Consider the following 17,926-nt stretch of genomic DNA (forward strand, 5'->3'; position numbering starts at 1 on the left):
TGAACACAAAGTCCTTACTTTCTCAAAGGAAAACAAAACAAAACAAAACAGAACAAAAAACCCCCCAGATTTATTTAGCTTAAACATTTCCCCTGATCTAAAGAGAAAGATGTCAAAAGATACCTAGGACTTATACACAAGCACCCACCCCAATGAACTCAGATAACCTGAAAGAAAAAAGGACAAAGTTGTTCAACTTAGAAAATTATCTTCGCTTTTGAAAGATGTTTCCACGTCCCATTCCACGTCCTCTTCCTCTTGCGGCCACTGAAAGGGAAGAAGAGAAAATATGACGCCAGGTCAGTGTGGTCAGTGAATGCTCATAGCACAGAGTAGCCAGGGCCCTAGGACACCAGTTAGAAGGGTTCTGAAGGGTCACCTGGTCCAACACCACCCTGGCCATTGCATTTCCACCCCCCCGCCTTTTTTTTTTTTGAGACGGAGTCCCACTCTGTCGCCCAGGCTGGAGTGCAGTGGCATGATCTCGGCTCACTGCAATCTCCACCTCCTGGGATCAGGTGATTCTCATGTCTCAGCCTCCCACTTGAGTAGCTGGGACTACAGGCGTGAACCATAACGCCCGGCTAATTTCCTGTATTTTTAGTAGAGACAGGGTTTCACCATGTTGGCCAGGCTGGTCTCGAACTCCTGACCTCAGGTGATCCACCCACCTCGGCCTACCAAAGTGTCAGGATTACAGGCATGAGCCAACACGTCTGGCTGACAGCTATTGCATTTCACAGGGGAGATGGAGATGGAGGGGCAGGGGCTGGGGCCTGGCATCAGAGCAGGAGCTAGCAGCACACTCTTGCCTTCCAGTCCCACACTGCTCTCTACAGGAGGCTGGGAGGTAGCATGCTGAGGGCAAAGAAGGTGGTCTGAGAGCTACAGAAAAGACAAATCCCTGGGGCTGGCCTTGGGTGAGCTGAAAAACATTATAGATGCATTGAATTCATTTTTTCAATTCTGAAACAAATATAGTTAAGTGTTAACATGTGTTAGATCTGGGAGAAGGGTTATATTATCTTTTGTATTTTTTTCTGAGAAAATAATTATTTCGGGCTGGGTGCAGTGGCTTATGTCTGTAACCCCAGGACTTTGCGAGTCCAAGGCAGGCAGATCACTTGAGGTCATAAGTTTGAGACCAGATTGGCCAACATGGTAAAACCCCTTCTATACTGAACACACAAAAATTAGCTGCATGTGTTGGTATACGCCTGCATTCCCAGTTACTCGGGAGGCTGAGGCAAGAGAATCACTTGAACCTGGGAGTCGGAGGAGGTTGCAGTGAGCTGAGATCAAGCCACCGTGCTGCAGCCTGGGCGATGGAGACTCAGTCTCCAAAAAAAAAAAAAAAAAAAAAAAGAATTATTTCATAGTAGTAAAAAGAAAACACTCTCAGGCCGGGCGTGGTGGCTCACACTTGTAATCCCAGCACTTTGGGAGGCCGAGGTGGGCGGATCACGAGGTCAGGAGATCGAGACCACAGTGAAACCCCGGTCTCTACTAAAAATACAAAAAATTAGCCGGGCATGGTGGCGGGCGCCTGTAGTCCCAGCTACTCGGAGAGGCTGAGGCAGGAGAATGGCGTGAACCCCGGAGGCGGAGCTTGCAGTGAGCCGAGATTGCGCCACTGCACTCCAGCCTGGGCGACAGAGCGAGACTCTGTCTCAAAAAAAAAAAAAAAAAAGAAAACACTCTCCATATAAATAGCATGATAAGACTGCCATTCTCCTCTGTAACCCAGGGGTTCTAGGAGAAGACAGGCTTTGAATAACAAATAAAATATTCTTTTTTTTGAGATGGAGTCTAGCTCTGTTGCCTAGGCTGGAGTGCACTGGCATAATCTCGCCTCACTGCAACCTCCACCTCCTGGGTTTGAGCAATTCTCCTGCCTCAGCCTCCCAAGTAGCTGGGACTACAGGGACCTGCCACCATGCCCAGCTAATTTTTGTATTTTTAGTAGAGACGGGGTTTCACTGTGTTGGCCAGGCTGGTCTCGAACTCCTGACCTCGTGATCTGCCCACCTCGGCCTCCCAAAGTGCTGGGATTATAGGCATGAGCCACTGCGCCTGGCCCCTCACACTATTACATCTTTAAACTTGAGCTTTCATCTATGGTTCCCGGCTCATAACTCCTATAGTCCTTGTTATAGTCTTTTGCTATAACATTGGGGCACTTTAGGCATCAGAAGCAGGACTCAGGAGACAGAATCTCTCTCTTGAAACTTCTCTTGCCCTCCTTTCACCTGCCCAAGGCAGGACTCTAATCTGATGGCGGGTCCTAAGACCTCACCCCACAGAAACGTCCTGCCCTACACCCTGGAGGAACAAATGCTACAGAGAGAGGCCAAAAAGAATCTGGACAGGCCTTGCGGGGTTTCCCCACCCCGTCTATTAGTGTTAGATCACACCCATTTTGTCTAATGGCATTTCCACATGGTTATCCATCCTTTAATCATGACTATCCAATGAAGTCTCCATAAAAGGCCCAAGAGGGCAGGGTTAGGGGAGCTTCGGGACAGCTGACCATGCGGAGCCTGACAGGAAGGTGAACAAATGTGCCAGGAGGAAACTCCATGGGGCTAGAAGCTCTTGTGCTTGTGACCCTTCCAGATCTCACCCTATGCATCTCTTCATGTGGCTGTTTATTTGTAGCCTATAAAGTATACTGTTATAAACCAGTAAACTTAAGTACGTGATTCCTGAGTTGTGTGAGCTACTCCAGCAAATTAATCGAACCCAAGGAGACAGACGTGAGAACCCTGACTTGAAGCCATTCAGATGTTCTGGAGGCCTGTGCTTATGAATAATAGTGGGGGGTGCAGGGGCAGTCTTGTGGGACCGAGCCCTCAACCTATGGTTTTTCAGGCTATCTCCAGGTAGATAATGTCAGAACTGAAGGACACCCAGCTGGTGTCTACTGCAGAACTGACTGCTTGCTTGGTCACAGAAGTCTTCTTCGTTGATTGTTGTGTTGAGAGCAGAGAAAAACACAGTTTTGACTTTTTTCCTCACATATATATAAAACATGTATAGCAGCTAAAGATACCAATGGAGAATCCAGTGCCTTCCCTGGCTGCAAACTTTTTTACCAACACTAAGACAGTTTCCAAGGGCCGCAATTACTGTTATCTAATCAACATGACAGAGCTTTCATGAACCTAAATATAAAACCAAATTAGGCTAACCAAGAAGCAAGGCCAGACTAGGGGACTGCGAAAAGGACAGTCCCACTTTTGGAATGTACTAAAAGGTGGCTTTATTTCTGAAAATGGAGCTCCACTATCAGATCTCCCTAAGTACATGCTGGTGTCCATCCATAAGACCCAGTCTCGCTAGGAAATGCTTCTCTCACACTCGAGTCAGCTCATCTGCTCCGGGCTGTGTCTGCTCGGCAAACTAGACAACGGCAAGCGATCCCACACCTCTTGCACAGAACTTCTAGAAAAGAAGGGCCTCTCCAGGTGCAGTGGCTCATGTGAGGTCAGGACTTCAAGACCAGCCTGACCAACATGGTGAAATCCCATCTCTACTAAAAATACAAAAATAAATAAATAAAATAAAAATAAATTAAAAAGAAAAAAATTGGCTAGGCATGGCAGTGCACACTGTAATCTCAGCTACTTGAAAGGCTGAGGCAGGAGAATTGCTTGAACCTGGGAGGCAGAGGTTGCAGTGAGCTGAGATCACACCACTGCACTCCAGCCTGGGTGACAAAGCGAGACTCTGTCTCAAAAAAAAAATAAAATAATGGCCTCACAGGATCTCTCCACGCTGCAAGGGGAAGGGGTGGCAGTGGGTGTGGAGAGAGCAGAGGTCAAACCCTCTCTGTCCCCAGGCAGTAATAGGGCCCCTTTCTACAAGACACAAGACAAACCTATATTTTAAAACCTGTGCATGAAAAGCACCTACCTTGGGCCTTGAGAATAGCAGCTTTTCCTCGGCCAGCCCCTGAGCCTTGGTTTTTATTTTTCATGCTCTTTAACATGGGTGCATTCTTCAGCATGTCAGGCAAAATCAGAAAGCGGATTTTGCTGCCACGGATGTATACCTGCTCCAGCTGTGCCACTCGGCCATCTCTGTATGTGACTGTGATGTTGGACATCTGGAAGGAAATCACCAGCTAATCAGTTAACGGTCAACAGCACCAGCGGTGGGGAGGGCCTTGACTGGTGGGAGGGGGAAGTCCAGAAAAGCAGACTGACATTGTGACAAAGCTGGTGAATTACACAGCAATCGTCAGTACTAACTGTGTACACCAGGGACTGCACTGAGCACTTTACCTAAACAGTCCTCCCAACACCTTCAGCGTGGGTATGAGTGCTCCCCCCCCCCTTTTTTTTGAGATGGAGTTTCACTCTTGTTGCCCAGGCTAGACTGCAATGGCACAATCTCGGCTCACCGTGACCTCTGCCTCCCGGGTTCAAGCGATTCTTCTGCCTCAGCCTCCTGAGTAGCTGGGATTACAGGCATGCGCCACCATGCCCAGCTAATTTTGTATTTTTAGTAGAGGCGGGGTTTCACCAGGTTGGACAGGCTGGTCTCGAACTCCCGACCTCAAGTGATCTGCCCGCCTCAGCCTCCCAAAGTGTTGGGATTACAGGTGTGAGCCACCGCGCCCAGCCGAGTGCTCCCATTTTTACAGGTTAAAAAAACCAAAGCAGTTATCCAAGGTCAAACAGCTGGAATGCAGGGAACTCCAGATTCGAACCAGCTGGCCTAGCTTCAGAGCCCTGGCTGTGCTGCACTGCCTGCTGAGCAAAGACGTGAAGAGCTCTTGAAGGTGCTAAACCGTAACTAAAACAACTTCAAACTGCTGGTCCAAACTGTCTTCCCCTGCACTGCCTGGAACTCAGATTTCAAAGGCACCGTGAAGGTCACGAGTATATACCAGATGTGGTTCTGACCCTCCAGGGTGCATACTCTAGAAGGTGAGACAGAACCCTCTAGCTTGGGTGACTAGGGACTGAGAAATGGAGGTGGTACCACAAGGGCCTGTAAAAAGGGCCTGAAATTACTGGAGGGTTATGAGGCAAGAGCTTGCACAAGGAAAAGAGGAGGCACTTGGGCAGTAGCCTACAGGATGCGAGGACCAGAACAGTCGAATAATGACCCTGGACAGGGTCGTTACTTCAGATAAGGGAGTTACTCAAGTTTGTCGACAGAAGAAAGATCAATAGGGTTAAGGCAGCACTTAGGAAAGATAAACGTGTCAACAAGGATAGACTGCAGGATGGACCAATGGGGAGCCTGAAGGTGAGACCAGCTTGGCATGGGAGGATGATACCAATCTGCCAGCATCAACCTCAACAAGCACCACATTTACAGAAAACGCAGCTTATTGTATGAACCTTCTGAAGAGAGAGAACTATAATTTATTTAGAATGGGTCAGCCCTTATTGTAGAAAGATGTGCTGTCTCTGCAGATTTCTGTCTGGCTAGTTGCCATCTTATTCATTCTTTTCCTCAAGTGCTAACTGGCCACCCAGCCTCTGCTTGAACACTCAGCGAGAAAAGAACAACTATGGGCGGGTGTGGTGGCTCACGTCTGTAATATCAACACTTTGGGAGCTCAAGGTGGGAGGATCACTTGAGCCCAGGAGTTTGAGACCAGCCTGGGCAACACAGTGAGACCTCGTCTCTATAAAAATTAGCTGGGGCCGGGTGCGGTGGCTCACGCTTGTAATCCCAGCACTTTGGGAGGCCGAGGCGGGTGGATCACGAGGTCAGGAGATCGAGACCACGGTGAAACTCCGTCTCTATTAAAAATACAAAAAAATTAGCCGGGCGTGGTGGCGGGCGCCTGTAGTCCCAGCTACTCGGAGAGGCTGAGGCAGGAGAATGGCGTGAACCCGGGAGGCGGAGCTTGCAGTGAGCCGAGATCGCGCCACTGCACTCCAACCTGGGTGACAGAGCGAGACTCCGTCTCAAAAAAAAAAAAAAAAAATTAGCTGGGTGTGGTAGCACGTGCCTGTAGTCCAGCTACTCAGGAAGCTGAGGTGAAAGGATCACTTGGTTCTGGGAGGTCGAGGCTGCAAGGAGCTGTGATGGAGCCACTGCACCCCAGCCTGGGCCACAGAGCAAGATCCTGTCAAAAAGAAAACAAAACTATGCTCTGGGGCTGCCCCTGTTGTATATGAGCAGTTTCTAGAGGAATGGTTTCTAGAGCTTCCACCCACTATCCCTGTTCTACCTTCAGGGGCAACAGGGCTCCAATTTCCCATAAACCTTCTGCTCCAGGCTCCTCACTCCCAGCCTGTTATTAAATTTTCATCCAGTTCCCAAGTCCTTACCAATCCTTTTCTTCCCCTGAAGAATACCATAACCTCTAGTGCCACAAATGAATGCCAGGTTTATGGTCAGATTACCCAAGACAGAAACTGGATACAACTCAGGTTCAGCTGAATCTGACTGACAATTAAAATGTGTTTTGGGGCCGGGCGCAGTGGCTCATGCCTGTAATCCCAGCACTTTGGGAGGCCGAGGTGGGTGGATCACCTGAGACCAGTCTGGCAAACACGGTGAAACCCCGTCTCTACTAAAAATACAAAAATTAGCCGGGTGTGGTGGCAGGTGCCTATAGTCCCACCTACTTGGGAGGCTGAGGCAGGAGAATCACTTGAACCTGGGAGGTAGAGGTTGCAGTGAGCCGAAATCACGCCACTGTATTCCAGCCTGGGCAACAGAGCAAGACAGCGTCTCAAAAAACAAAAAACAAACCAAACAAACAAAAAACGTGTTTTGGGGACTGTGCCACACTCATGACTCTGTAGAAGACACAAAATAGGCCTAAAGACCTATAGGTGAGATCCAGCTCTGCCATTTGTCAGAAGTGTAACCCCACGTATATCTCCAGGCTTCTCTGAGCCTCCGTTCCAACTACAAAGTTGAGTTTCGAAAATACAAGACAACAAAGCCAACAGTTACTGAGCACTTATTAGACATCAAGTGCTGGCCCAGGTGATTTCCCCACGGCAGCTCATGTTACCCCACAAAATCCTACATGGTAAAGAGATGAAGTGACATAGCCATTCAGAGGCAGATCTGTCCCCAGAAACCCATGCCCTTTCCCTCTATTCTCCTGCTTAAGGTCACACCACGCTTACATGGCCTGGCTGGAGTTTGAACCCAGTTCTGTCAACTCACACTCTTAACCACTGCATCTGATCACATTTCCTGAAATTGTTAAAAAGCAAATCAGGCCAGGCACAGTGGTTCATGTCTGTAATCCCAGCACTTTGGGAGGCCAAGGTGGGAGGACTGCTTGAGGTCAGGAGTTTGAGACCAGCCTGGGAAATGTAACAAGATCCTATCTCTACAAAAATTTTTAACAATTAGCCAGGTGTGGTGGTGCATGCCTGTGGTCCCAGCTACTTGGGAGGCAAAGGTGGGAGGATGGCTGGAGCCCAGGAGTTCAAGGCTGCAGTGAGCTATGATTACAACACTGCCTTCCAGCCTGGGCAACAGAGTAAGACCCTGTCAAAAAAAAAAAAAAAAAAAGTGAACAAGGCAAAGTATGTCTAAATGCTGTCTCTATTGCCTAATATATAACAGAGACGCAGTATATGCTAAATCTGATTGACAGCTAAAATGTGTTTTGGGAGCTGTGCCACTGCTAAGCCACACTCCCTCCAGCACACAGGGGCACATCTCACTCCTTTCCTGACAGAAGCTGTTGCCTAAGTCCAACAAGACTTAATCTAGGCATTTCCATAAATGAACTATGTCCTGGCTGAAGCAGGAGAGTCCACCAGTGTCATCTGACTCCTATTTTAACCCTAACAACCAGGCTCACTACTGCTCTCGCTTTCCCTGCAGCACTGGCTGAGAACAGCTTGCTGTGGACAAAACCCCACAGTCTCACTGCACACACGCCTGCTAGAGCTTGCTAATAAGCCTGACCTGTGTTTGTATCACAAGCCCAAGGCAGCAACTTTTGAGTGAACCAGATCTTAATCAACTCCAGGCAGGAACACCCAGTTTAATCAACTTTCCTCAACAGCCACAATGAAACACATATGGTATAAGCCAGGTACCCAACTGAAATGACATCCTGAGGGGGAGAGAGAGAATCTTTGCAGCACAAAGTGGTGGGACTTTCTTAGATACCCAGGGCCAAGATGGAGAAAGCTAGCTCCAGGACTGTGAAGGTGTGTTGGGGTGTTTCAGGCCTGTCAATACACCAGAAATGCATTCTTTAGGACGTTCTTTAGGACAATTTCACACATATACAAAGGCAGAGGCACTTGGTTGCCACTGCTATAATAGGAATATCAACTGAGGCCATCTACCTATCTTTGTTCTTAGGAAATACAAAAGTATCATGGGGTAGAGGAGCATGATGAATGCAATCCACTCACAAACAATACAGGAAAAAAAAGTATACGGTAAGTTTAAAAAACTGGTTTTCTTTCAACCTAGAGGGCTAGGTGTCTAAAGAAATTCAATTACATTGAATTCGGAAATTTCAAAAACTTTCCTAGCAATAGTTATGGGCAATTTTCTGACCCAATCATGTGAGAGCTTCTTTTTTTTTTTTTTTTTTTTTTTTTTTGAGACGGAGTCTCGCTCTGTCGCCCAGGCTGGAGTGCAGTGGCGCAATCTCGGCTCACTGCAAGCTCTGCCTCCCGGGTTCACGCCATTCTCCTGCCTCAGCCTCTCCGAATAGCTGGGACTACAGGCGCCCGCCACCACGCCCGGCTAATTTTTTGTATTTTTAGTAGAGACGGGGTTTCACCGTGGTCTCGATCTCCTGACCTCGGGATCCACCCGCCTCAGCCTCCCAAAGTGCTGGGATTATAAGCGTGAGCCACCGCACCCAGCATGAGAGCTTCTTTTGGGTTCTCATTTTTATACAGTGACACAATACCATATTCCATACAGAGACCATTTTTCCAAAGATGGCTATTATATGCCACAGCCAACAAAACAGATTTCAAACAGTCCCATCAGTGATTGGGTGGTCATGTCGAAGCCCCACAAGCACAATGTCTGCTTGTGCAGAGCTCTACACCACATTCTCCCACCAGAACTTCTAAGAATTAAGTCACTTTGAATGTAGTGAAATCGGTTTGACCATTACTCTCTGTATTTGCTTGTATCATTTATAATTTGGGTCCATTTTTATAAAACTGGGGACATATTTTGGAGTTTTGTTATTTTTCTCACTTATGCCAACAGCATTTTGACAGACATGCCATATCCTGCAGCTGATGCCCTATCCTGCAGCACTGGCCACCAGTGCTTGGCTTGCAGCTGTGGGAATGAGGAGAACAAAAGCTCCCTGCCTTCTCAGCTTAACCTCAGATGCACACCCTCTGACCCGATAAGCACCATTTCAGGGACCTCATCCTGAGTTTCACATATACGTATTTCCTCTTCTTCCTTTAAAAAAAAAAAAAAAAAGGCCGGGCGCGGTGGCTCACGCTTGTAATCCCAGCACTTTGGGAGGCCGAGGCGGGCGGATCACGAGGTCAGGAGATCGAGACCACGGTGAAACCCCGTCTCTACTGAAAAATACAAAAACTTAGCCAGGCGTGGTGGCGGGCGCCTGTGGTCCCAGCTACTCGGAGAGGCTGAGGCAGGAGAATGGCGTGAACCCGGAAGGCGGAGCTTGCAGTGAGCCGAGACTGCGCCACTGCACTCCAGCCTGGGCGACAGAGCGAGACTCCGTCTCAAAAAAAAAAAAAAAAAAAAAAAAAAAAAAATATATATATATATATATATATATATGTGTGTGTGTATATATATATACATACACACACACACATATGTATCTACATATATACATGTATACATACACACACACACACACACACACACACACATATATATATATGAGACAGGGTCTCACTATGTTGCCCAGGCTGGTCCCGAACTCTTGGGCTCAAGCGATCCTCCTGGCCCAGCCTCCCAAAGTGCTGGGATTACAGGCATGAGCCAATGTGCCTGGCCATATTTTGCATTTTCAAATGTCAAAAACAGTGCTAAGATAACAAGATACCTTAAAACTACTTGAGGGACCATAAAAGACAGGGTATTTTGTATGGAGATGTTGTTGAGGATATCATCTAATAGTGTCTCCTATATCTGAGTGCCAGGGAAATCCACACAATTGCTATTTTAACTTAAGAACACTATGCATTTTGGAACTGATGATCTTCCCTGCTTAACCTTACACTGGAATATACCTTTATTCAATGTATAGAGATTCAGGTTTACATTTCTGGATACTGACTGCTTGGTTTCATTTTACATTCTACCCCAGCTTACCTGCACCATGATCTATGTATCTACTTTTACCCTGCCATAGAATTTTTTAATTTTAGAGATAGGGTCTTGCTCTGTCACCCAGGCTGGAGTGCAGTGGTGCGACCAGAGCTTAATGCAGCCTGAACTGCTGGGTGGGCTCAAGTGATCCTTTCTGCCTCAGCCTATAGAGTAGCTGGGACTACAGGCATAAGCCATCACATCCAGATAATATATATACATATTTTTTATTTTTTATTTTTGGAGATGGAGTCTCGCTCTGTCACCCAGGCTGGAGTGCAGTGGCACCATCTTGGCTCACTGCAAGCTCTGCCTCCTGGGTTCACGCCATTCTCCTGCCTCAGCCTCCCGAGTAGCTGGGACTACAGGCACCCGCCACCACGCCCGGCTAATTTTTTTGTATTTTTTTAGTAGAGACGGGGTTTCACCGTGTTAGCCAGGCTGGTCTCAATCTCCTGACCTCGTGATGTGCCTGCCTCGGCCTCCAAAGTGCTGGGATTACAGGCGTGAGCCACAGTGCCCGGCCCCACATCCAGATAATTTTTAAACCTTTTTTGCTTTTTGGAAGAGACAGGCCTATTTCTGAAAGAGGATAGAATAAAAAGTAAATACTAAAACCCCAAAACAGGGCAGGTGTGGCTCAGGCCTGTAATTCCAATACTTTGGGAGGCCAAGGTGGGAGGATCGCTTAAGTCCAGGAGTGCAAGACTAGCCTGGGCAACAGAGTGAGATCCTCTATTTATCTTTTCCAAATCGTTGTAGTGTGCTTTTGTGTGTGTGTGAGACTAGGTCTCACTCCGTCGCCCAGGCTGGAGTGCAGTGGCACCATCATAGCTCACTGTAGCCTTGATTTCCTGGGCTCAAGTAATCCTCCCACCTCAGCCTCCACCTGAATGGCTGGAACTACAGGCATGTGCCACCACATCCGTCTATTTTATTTTTTTTAGAGACAAAGTCTTGTCATGTTGCCCAGGTTGGTCTTGAACTCCTGGGCTCAAGTGATCCTCCTGCCTCAGCCTCTCAAAGTGTTGGGATTATAGGAGTAGCCACCACATTTTTTCCCACCCCACTTTTATAACAGAAAATGTTATTGAACAAGCAAGGAAAAGTGCTAAGAGGATGTTCTCATTCCCAAAAGGCAGAATGATTGGATCTGGGAAGGACAGGCAAGTCCTCACAGCCTGAGATGTGCTGAACAAACTAAACTTTTAGTGTTCTGAGTTCACCCACCACCAGCTTTAGCTATGCCACAGTCTGCTGGCTCTTATTCAGTGTGCCTAGGTTTTGGTAGACCCAGTGAGGCCTCTACGTCCTGTTACGGGCTAAATTGTATCCCTCAAAAAAATTCATTGTTGAAGTCCTAATACCTAGCACCTCAGAATGTGATCATATTTAGAGACAAAAAATCTTTACAGGCCAGATGTGGTGGCTCATGCCTGTAATTCCAAGAGTTTGAGAGACCGAGGCAGCAGGATCACTTGTGGCCAGGAGTTTGAAACTGGCCTGAAAAACATATCAAGACTCTGTCTCTACAAAAAAATTTAAAAATTAGCCAGGTATGGTGGGGCACACTGGTAGTCCTGGATACTTAGAAGACTAAGGTGAAAAGATCTCTTGAGCCCAGAAGTCCAAGGCTGCCATGAGCTATGATCAAACCACTGCACCCCAGCCTGGTCAACAGAGCAAGGCTTAATCTCAAAAAAAAAAAAAAAAAAAAAAAAAAAAAAAAAAAAAAAAAAAAAAGCTGGGTGCAGTGGCTCATGCCTGTAATCCTAGCACTTTGCGAGGCCAAGGTGGGCAGACTGCCTGAGCTCAGGAGTTAGAGACCAGCCTGGGCAACATGATGAGCCTCCATCTCTATTTAAAAATACAAAAAAATACAAAAAATATTAAAATTAGTGGGGTATGGCGGCCCACGCCTGTAACCCCAGCTACTCATGAGTCTGAGGCAAGAGAGTTGCTTAAACCCGGGAAGACAGAGGTTGCAGTGAGCTGAGATCGTGCCACTGCACTCCAGCCTGGACGACAGAGCAAGATTCTGTCTCAAAAAAAAAAAAAAAGGGCCAGGCACTGTGGCTCACACCTGTAATCCTAGCACTTGGGAGGCTGAGGCAAACTCAGGAGTTTGAGACCAGCCTGGGTAACACAGGGAAATCCTATCTCTACTAAAAATACAAAAAACTAGCCGGGCATAGTCCCAGCTACTCAGGAGGCTGAGGCATGAGAACTGCTTGAACCGAGGAGGCAGAGGTTGCAGTGAGCTGAGATCATGCCACTGCACTCCAGCCTGGGCAACAGAGTGAGACTGTCTCAAAAAAAAAAAAAAAAAAAAAAAAAAAAGCAAGCAAGCTGGGCATGGTGGCTCACATCTGTAATCCCAGCACTTTGGGAGGTCGAGGCGAGCAGATCACAAGGTCAGGAGTTCGAGACCAGTCTGGCCAATAAGGTGGTCTGTCTCTACTAAAAATATAAAAATACAAAAATTAGCTGGGCACGGCGGCAGGTGCCTGTAGTCCCAGCTACTTGGGAGGCTGAGGCAGGAGAATCGCTTTAACTTGGAAGGCAGAGGTTGCAGTGAGCCAAGATCGTGCCACTGCACTCCAGCCTGGGTGACAGAGCAAGGCTCCATCTCAAAAAAAAAAAAAAAAAAAAAAAAAAAAAAACAAAAACAAAAAAAACTTTATAAACATAATTATGTTAAGATGAAGTCATTAGAGTAGGCCCTAATCCTACATGCATGGTATCCTTATAAGAAGAGATCTGGACAGAAACACTACAGAGGAAAGACCAAGTGAAGACACAGGAAGAGAGCCATCTATAAACAAGGAGAGAGGCCTGAAACAGATCCTTCCTTCACATCCCTCAGAAGAAACCAGCCTTGCCAACACCTTGATCTCAGACTTCCAGCCTTCAGAACTATGAGAAAATAGGCCGGGCGCGGTGGCTCACGCTTGTAATCCCAGCACTTTGGGAGGCCGAGGCAGGCGGATCACGAGATCAGGAGATCGAGACCACGGTGAAACCCCGTCTCTACTAAAAATACAAAAAATTAGCCGGGCGTGGTGGCGGGCGCCTGTAGTCCCAGCTACTCGGAGAGGCTGAGGCAGGAAAATGGCGTGAACCTGGGAGGCAGAGCTTGCAGTGAGCCGAGATTGCGCCACTGCACTCCAGCCTGGGCGACAGAGCAAGACTCTGTCTCAAAAAAAAAAAAAAAAAAAGAACTATGAGAAAATAAATTTGTGTTGTCTAAGCTGCCCAGTCTGTGAAACTTTGTTATGGTAGCACTAGCATACAAATACAAGCAGGGAGGCAGGTGGCTGCCCCCCACCATTGCTCAGGCATGTGACATCCATCTACTCATTTCCTCTGCACTATGGTTCCTTCTGAGGCCAAGGTGCTATTTTTATCCCTGATTTAGAGGAGGGACCAGAGGATGAAGGAGATCCAAAGCTAAGCTCACTCCAAGTCACCCTAGGTGGCAGGCTGCAAGCTGATTCCAGGTCTGTTGGACACCAAAGTCTGTGCACTTTGTGTCATGTTGACTGCATCTCTGAATGGCTACCAAGGTTATCTGGTTAGACACTGTCACGTTACAGATGGGATGACGAGGGCCCTGGAAACCCAGCAAGTTGTCCAAATACATACAGCTAGTTGAACAAACCCATTAAGATTCACTAACCCAAGTCGTGCATTCTCCTTACCAAATTAAAGTACCTTAAAGTGGATGAGCATGCCTTAAGCCAGAGGACTGGATATATGAGAGATGATAAACTTATCTACCCTCAATAGATAAACTGATCTATTGACAGTAATCCAATAAACCTGAGTCACCAGAGGTCTACTTCTCTGCATTCAGGGAACTGACCAAGCTTGTCAACCTCGCAGGAAGATGACAGACGCTCAAAGCTACAGAAAAATCACAAATAAATGAACGCTGCAAACCAATGGATGGTCAGGATGCCTGACCGTGGTGTAAGGTGCTTTACCTCTCTGACCTTCTCATCTGGAAAAAAGCAATAGGTATCATATGTTGAACACTTACAGTATGTGAGGCACTGAGTAGCTGTTGCACACATATAGCTCATCTGATCTTTGTAAAAGTTCTGGGGGTGTGGATATTACCCCTGTGGCAGTCTTAAGGGTGTGCTGCTCAGATCTCCCTTCAAAAGAGAACAGGCTACGAGGAGTGCAGGCAGCCGACAATCTCCATCTTTGTAGTCCACCATGGCATTCAACTTGAGGCTACTCTCTCCCCACGTTGCCAGCCAATGGCCTGAACACACCGGGGGTGTTAGTCCACCCATTTCTGCCCCATGCTAGACTCTTCTAACGAGCAATCGCTGCCTTGCTGAGATTTCCTCAAAACTATGCTGTAGTCTAAGTCTCTTCCTGCTCAATCCTCCTTCCTTTCCCCTCTCATTTCACCAGTCAGACCAGCATCACAGACTGAAAGTTTCCCTGCCTACTACTGTTTCCTTGCTCTTTTATCCTTTATTGTCATTTCCCCCAATAAATACCTTGCATAATTCTGTCTTGGCATCTACATCAAAGAACCCAAAATAATACCAGCCCCATTTTACAGATGAGAAAACTGAGTGGTTAATACATCTGAGGTCATATAATTAGGATTCAAACCCACATCTCTCTCTGACTCCCAAGTCCAAGTTCTTAAACAGTGGTTTAAAGAACAAAGAAAGTGTGAAGATACAACTGAAAAACAATGCTATAAAAATTCAGATGACTATGCAAAAGGCAAAGTTGTGCCATGAGGACACCATATCAGGAAACTACTGCATTATTTATCATCAGAGTGATGAGTCCTTTAATCTCATTCTCCCTATTTTATGGATGACAAGACTATCACCAAACCTGCTTACCTCACAAGGTAGTTGCAATAATCAAATGAGACTCCTCCTCCAAGAGAAAAGGGAAACACACACAGTATGTGAGAAGATTCTGTTAATCGCAAAGCAAGTGGAGGCAAATGGATAATGGCCCTGAATCTGAAGGATTCTACTGAAGGACGTAGCACTTCTCCCAAATAGACCCCCAAATATGGGGATGGAAAAAACAAAAAGGACAAAGTAAAATATTCCAAATCTCCAAATGGCTTTTCTGCCTCAAGACTATGTGTCTTGTTCATGCCCACATCCCCAGAGCCTATGACAGCACCTGACTGGTATGCATTAGGCGCTTAGGAAATCATTGCTGAATGAGAACAATTTCCAGAGACCCTCAACCCACACTTTTCTGTCCTTCAAGACACAGGGCCATTCCTCCCACACAGCCTCACATGCAAAGCAGAATACCTGGCAGTTCATGTTGTCCTCTGCTTCAATGAGCTTCCCCCGATATACTTCACCGGTGTTCGTCTCACATGTCACAATGTGGCCCTCAGCCTCATGCAGTACTTTAATTGGCACACCAATAGACATGTTGGCAGGAAGAGAGTTCTACAGTGAGAGAGACAACAGTCAGTTCATCTTTCAGAGTCTGAGAAGGCATGCGGCACATATCATGCTTCCTTCAAGGCCTGGCACTCCATAAAACTTAGCAAAAACGCCAAAGCTGCATTTTCTACCAAAGAAAAGAAAAAAAAAGCTCAGCTCCTGGCTTGGAGGAAACTATCTGGCAAATATGTGCAAGATGTGGGGTGAGGAGGAATGGTGGGGTGGACAGAAGGAAAACTAGGAATGAAAAGAGAGCATCTCCCATCGACCATGTGTCCCTGCTACCCTATGTCCTGTAATCTTCAGCTAAAGGACCATTAGCCAATACTGTGCGTGTCAGCGGAGGGGGATGGAATGTTAATTTGTTGCACTGTTATTTGTCAACCCTTAATTGTAGATGATTACGTTTTGAGAATAATACAGGCCTGAGCTGTCCAATACAGTAGCTCATGTCCACACGTAGCTATTTAAATTAAACTTAACTAAAACGCAATAGAATTAAAATAAAAAAACCCAGTCCCTCAATCCCAGTGGCCATATTCCAAGTGCTCAACGGCCACATGTAGCTAACGGCTACCTTATGGAAGGTGCAGATACAGACCAAAGGACCATGCACATCTAGGAGAGCAGGCTGTACTTTTAATTCAGCCCTTTAACCCTTCACTTATTTTATTATCAAGGATATTGAGAAAATATCAAAGTGACAACGTGCTATATGCAGGAAATGCTTGTCACGGAGGAAAATCAGGGAAAGCACCTGACTTAACCTAATCAAAAGCATCAAGCAGTTAACTTTTTATTGAGATGAGCAACGACTCAAAGTTGGAACGTAAGTGCACCTAAGACAGGAGAACATGAGGTTGAAAGGACAGGCTCCTTTGGTGAGGATCCCTGGCTTTCAGCCTTAGGAGTCTAGATTTTATGCTGAAGGTAGTGGGGAACCACTGCAGAATTACAGGTAAAGAATGACGCAATGAAAAGACAGCAGCATTTATTTACAAAATGGATAGAACGTAAGGTTTAGAAGCAGAGAAACTTGTTAAAACTTCTGCAACAGTTAAAACTGCTGCAACAGTGTGGAAAGCATGAGGGGACCACTGCCTGAAAGGGGACTGGGGCAGAGATGCAAAGAACTTTTTAAAAAATGACCGGCTGGGCGCGGTGGCTCACGCCTGTAATCTCAGCACTTTGGAAGGCCGAGGCCGGTGGATCCCTTGAGCCCAGGAGTTCGAGACCAGACAGGGCAACATGGTGAAACCCCGTCTCTAATTAAAACAAACAAACAAACAAAAAAAAAAAACCTCATAGGATTTGGGGGAAGAAGATAGTCAACCAGAAATGACTTCGAGATACAGAATGTGAGAAGCATGCACGCTGAGGGGGAAGCTAATGAACTTACTTCCAGGAGCTAGTGAGGCGACGCTGATGTTTGGGTGGCCCAAGCCTCCCGCTTTCTTCCCTCCCCGAGCCCCGCAGATTTCCATGCAGCGAGTCTTTCTCCAGCCCCTGGCCCCTCACAGGCGCCTCGACCTCCCCTCTTCCGTCCCCAGCCTCACCGGCTCTGGCCTACTTTTCCTTCTCTTCGGTGCGCTACGAACGATACTACGGGGAAGGCGTGCGTCAAGCGAATGGCGGGCCCAGCTCCCAGAATTCCACTCGTTCCCAAAATGCTGCGCGCAGGGCCCGCCTCCTTCCTTTCCCCAGTGCTGAGCGCGGTCTCGCCTCCGCTTCCTCTTCACTCCGCCTGCCGGCTGGGAAACTAGGGCACCAGTACGATAGTTCCGGCACCGGAAAAGAGGGCTGATGACTGGGCCCAGGGGCCGGCAAAGAGCCAGAGAGGGGGGTCACACTTCCAGGCACCCCACACCAAGGACAGGCTGGACGGCAAGGCGGAGACCCGGGGCTTGGGCCCTCAGACCGGGGACAGCAGGAGGTTGGGCCAAGGGCCGGGACTTCCCCTCACAATTTAATTTGTTGATCCCGGCACCGCCAGGTAAGGGGCGCCCTGAGTGAGGCTAGGTATCTGGTACGGATAAAGTTAGGTATAGAGTAGAGCGGCTGCCGGCTCAGGGTCATCCCTAAAGACAGTTGGAGGAGAGTTGCTTGGAGCCTCGGGAATGCACTGGGCGAGACCAGGGCTTACACCTAAGACTGGCAAAGGAGCGGGACCCGTCAGAGGCGGGGCTTGCTGAAGTGACGAGTCT

General features: G+C 47.4%; 2 protein-coding genes across 4 annotated transcripts in view; one reads left to right on the forward strand and one right to left on the reverse strand.

Moving 5' to 3' along the window:
• Positions 1–17,494, reverse strand: SNRPD3 (small nuclear ribonucleoprotein D3 polypeptide). 2 transcript variants are annotated; one of them, XM_030815942.1, is made up of 4 exons: positions 17,122–17,265; positions 15,582–15,725; positions 3,916–4,108; positions 1–267 (listed from the first exon to the last, which is right to left on the reverse strand). In XM_030815942.1, exons 2-4 carry the CDS (start codon positions 15,705–15,707, stop codon positions 206–208), a joined length of 381 nt encoding a protein of 126 aa, XP_030671802.1. In that variant the 5' UTR covers positions 15,708–15,725; positions 17,122–17,265; the 3' UTR covers positions 1–205. The 2 variants fall into 2 exon arrangements, with proteins under 2 accessions (XP_030671802.1, XP_012363522.1); XM_012508068.2 differs by lacking the exon at positions 17,122–17,265 and adding an exon at positions 17,279–17,494 and having other exon boundaries at positions 19–267.
• The window catches only part of GUCD1 (guanylyl cyclase domain containing 1), a 15,753-nt gene continuing 15,242 nt past the window's right edge, over positions 17,416–17,926 (forward strand). Inside the window, exon 1 of one of the 2 annotated variants that reach the window (XM_030815929.1) lies at positions 17,416–17,715. In XM_030815929.1, the coding sequence (XP_030671789.1) occupies positions 17,526–17,715 (190 nt within the window). In that variant the 5' untranslated portion in view covers positions 17,416–17,525. The remainder of the gene's footprint in view (positions 17,716–17,926) is intronic. The other variant, XM_012508046.2, reaches the window with a different exon arrangement.

Source organism: Nomascus leucogenys, chromosome 7b (assembly GCF_006542625.1).
Source record: "Nomascus leucogenys isolate Asia chromosome 7b, Asia_NLE_v1, whole genome shotgun sequence".
Taxonomy (NCBI): domain Eukaryota; kingdom Metazoa; phylum Chordata; class Mammalia; order Primates; family Hylobatidae; genus Nomascus; species Nomascus leucogenys.

Bases quoted from the DNA above. Each gene is read 5' to 3' on its own strand.
- SNRPD3 (XM_030815942.1), bottom strand. From the start codon at position 15,707: ATGTCTATTGGTGTGCCAATTAAAGTACTGCATGAGGCTGAGGGCCAC. The intron at 4,109-15,581 runs GTATTCTGCTTT...ATTTCCTTCCAG, and splicing joins AGGACAACATGAACTGCCAG to ATGTCCAACATCACAGTCAC. The intron at 268-3,915 runs GTAGGTGCTTTT...CTTCCCTTTCAG, and splicing joins TGCTATTCTCAAGGCCCAAG to TGGCCGCAAGAGGAAGAGGA.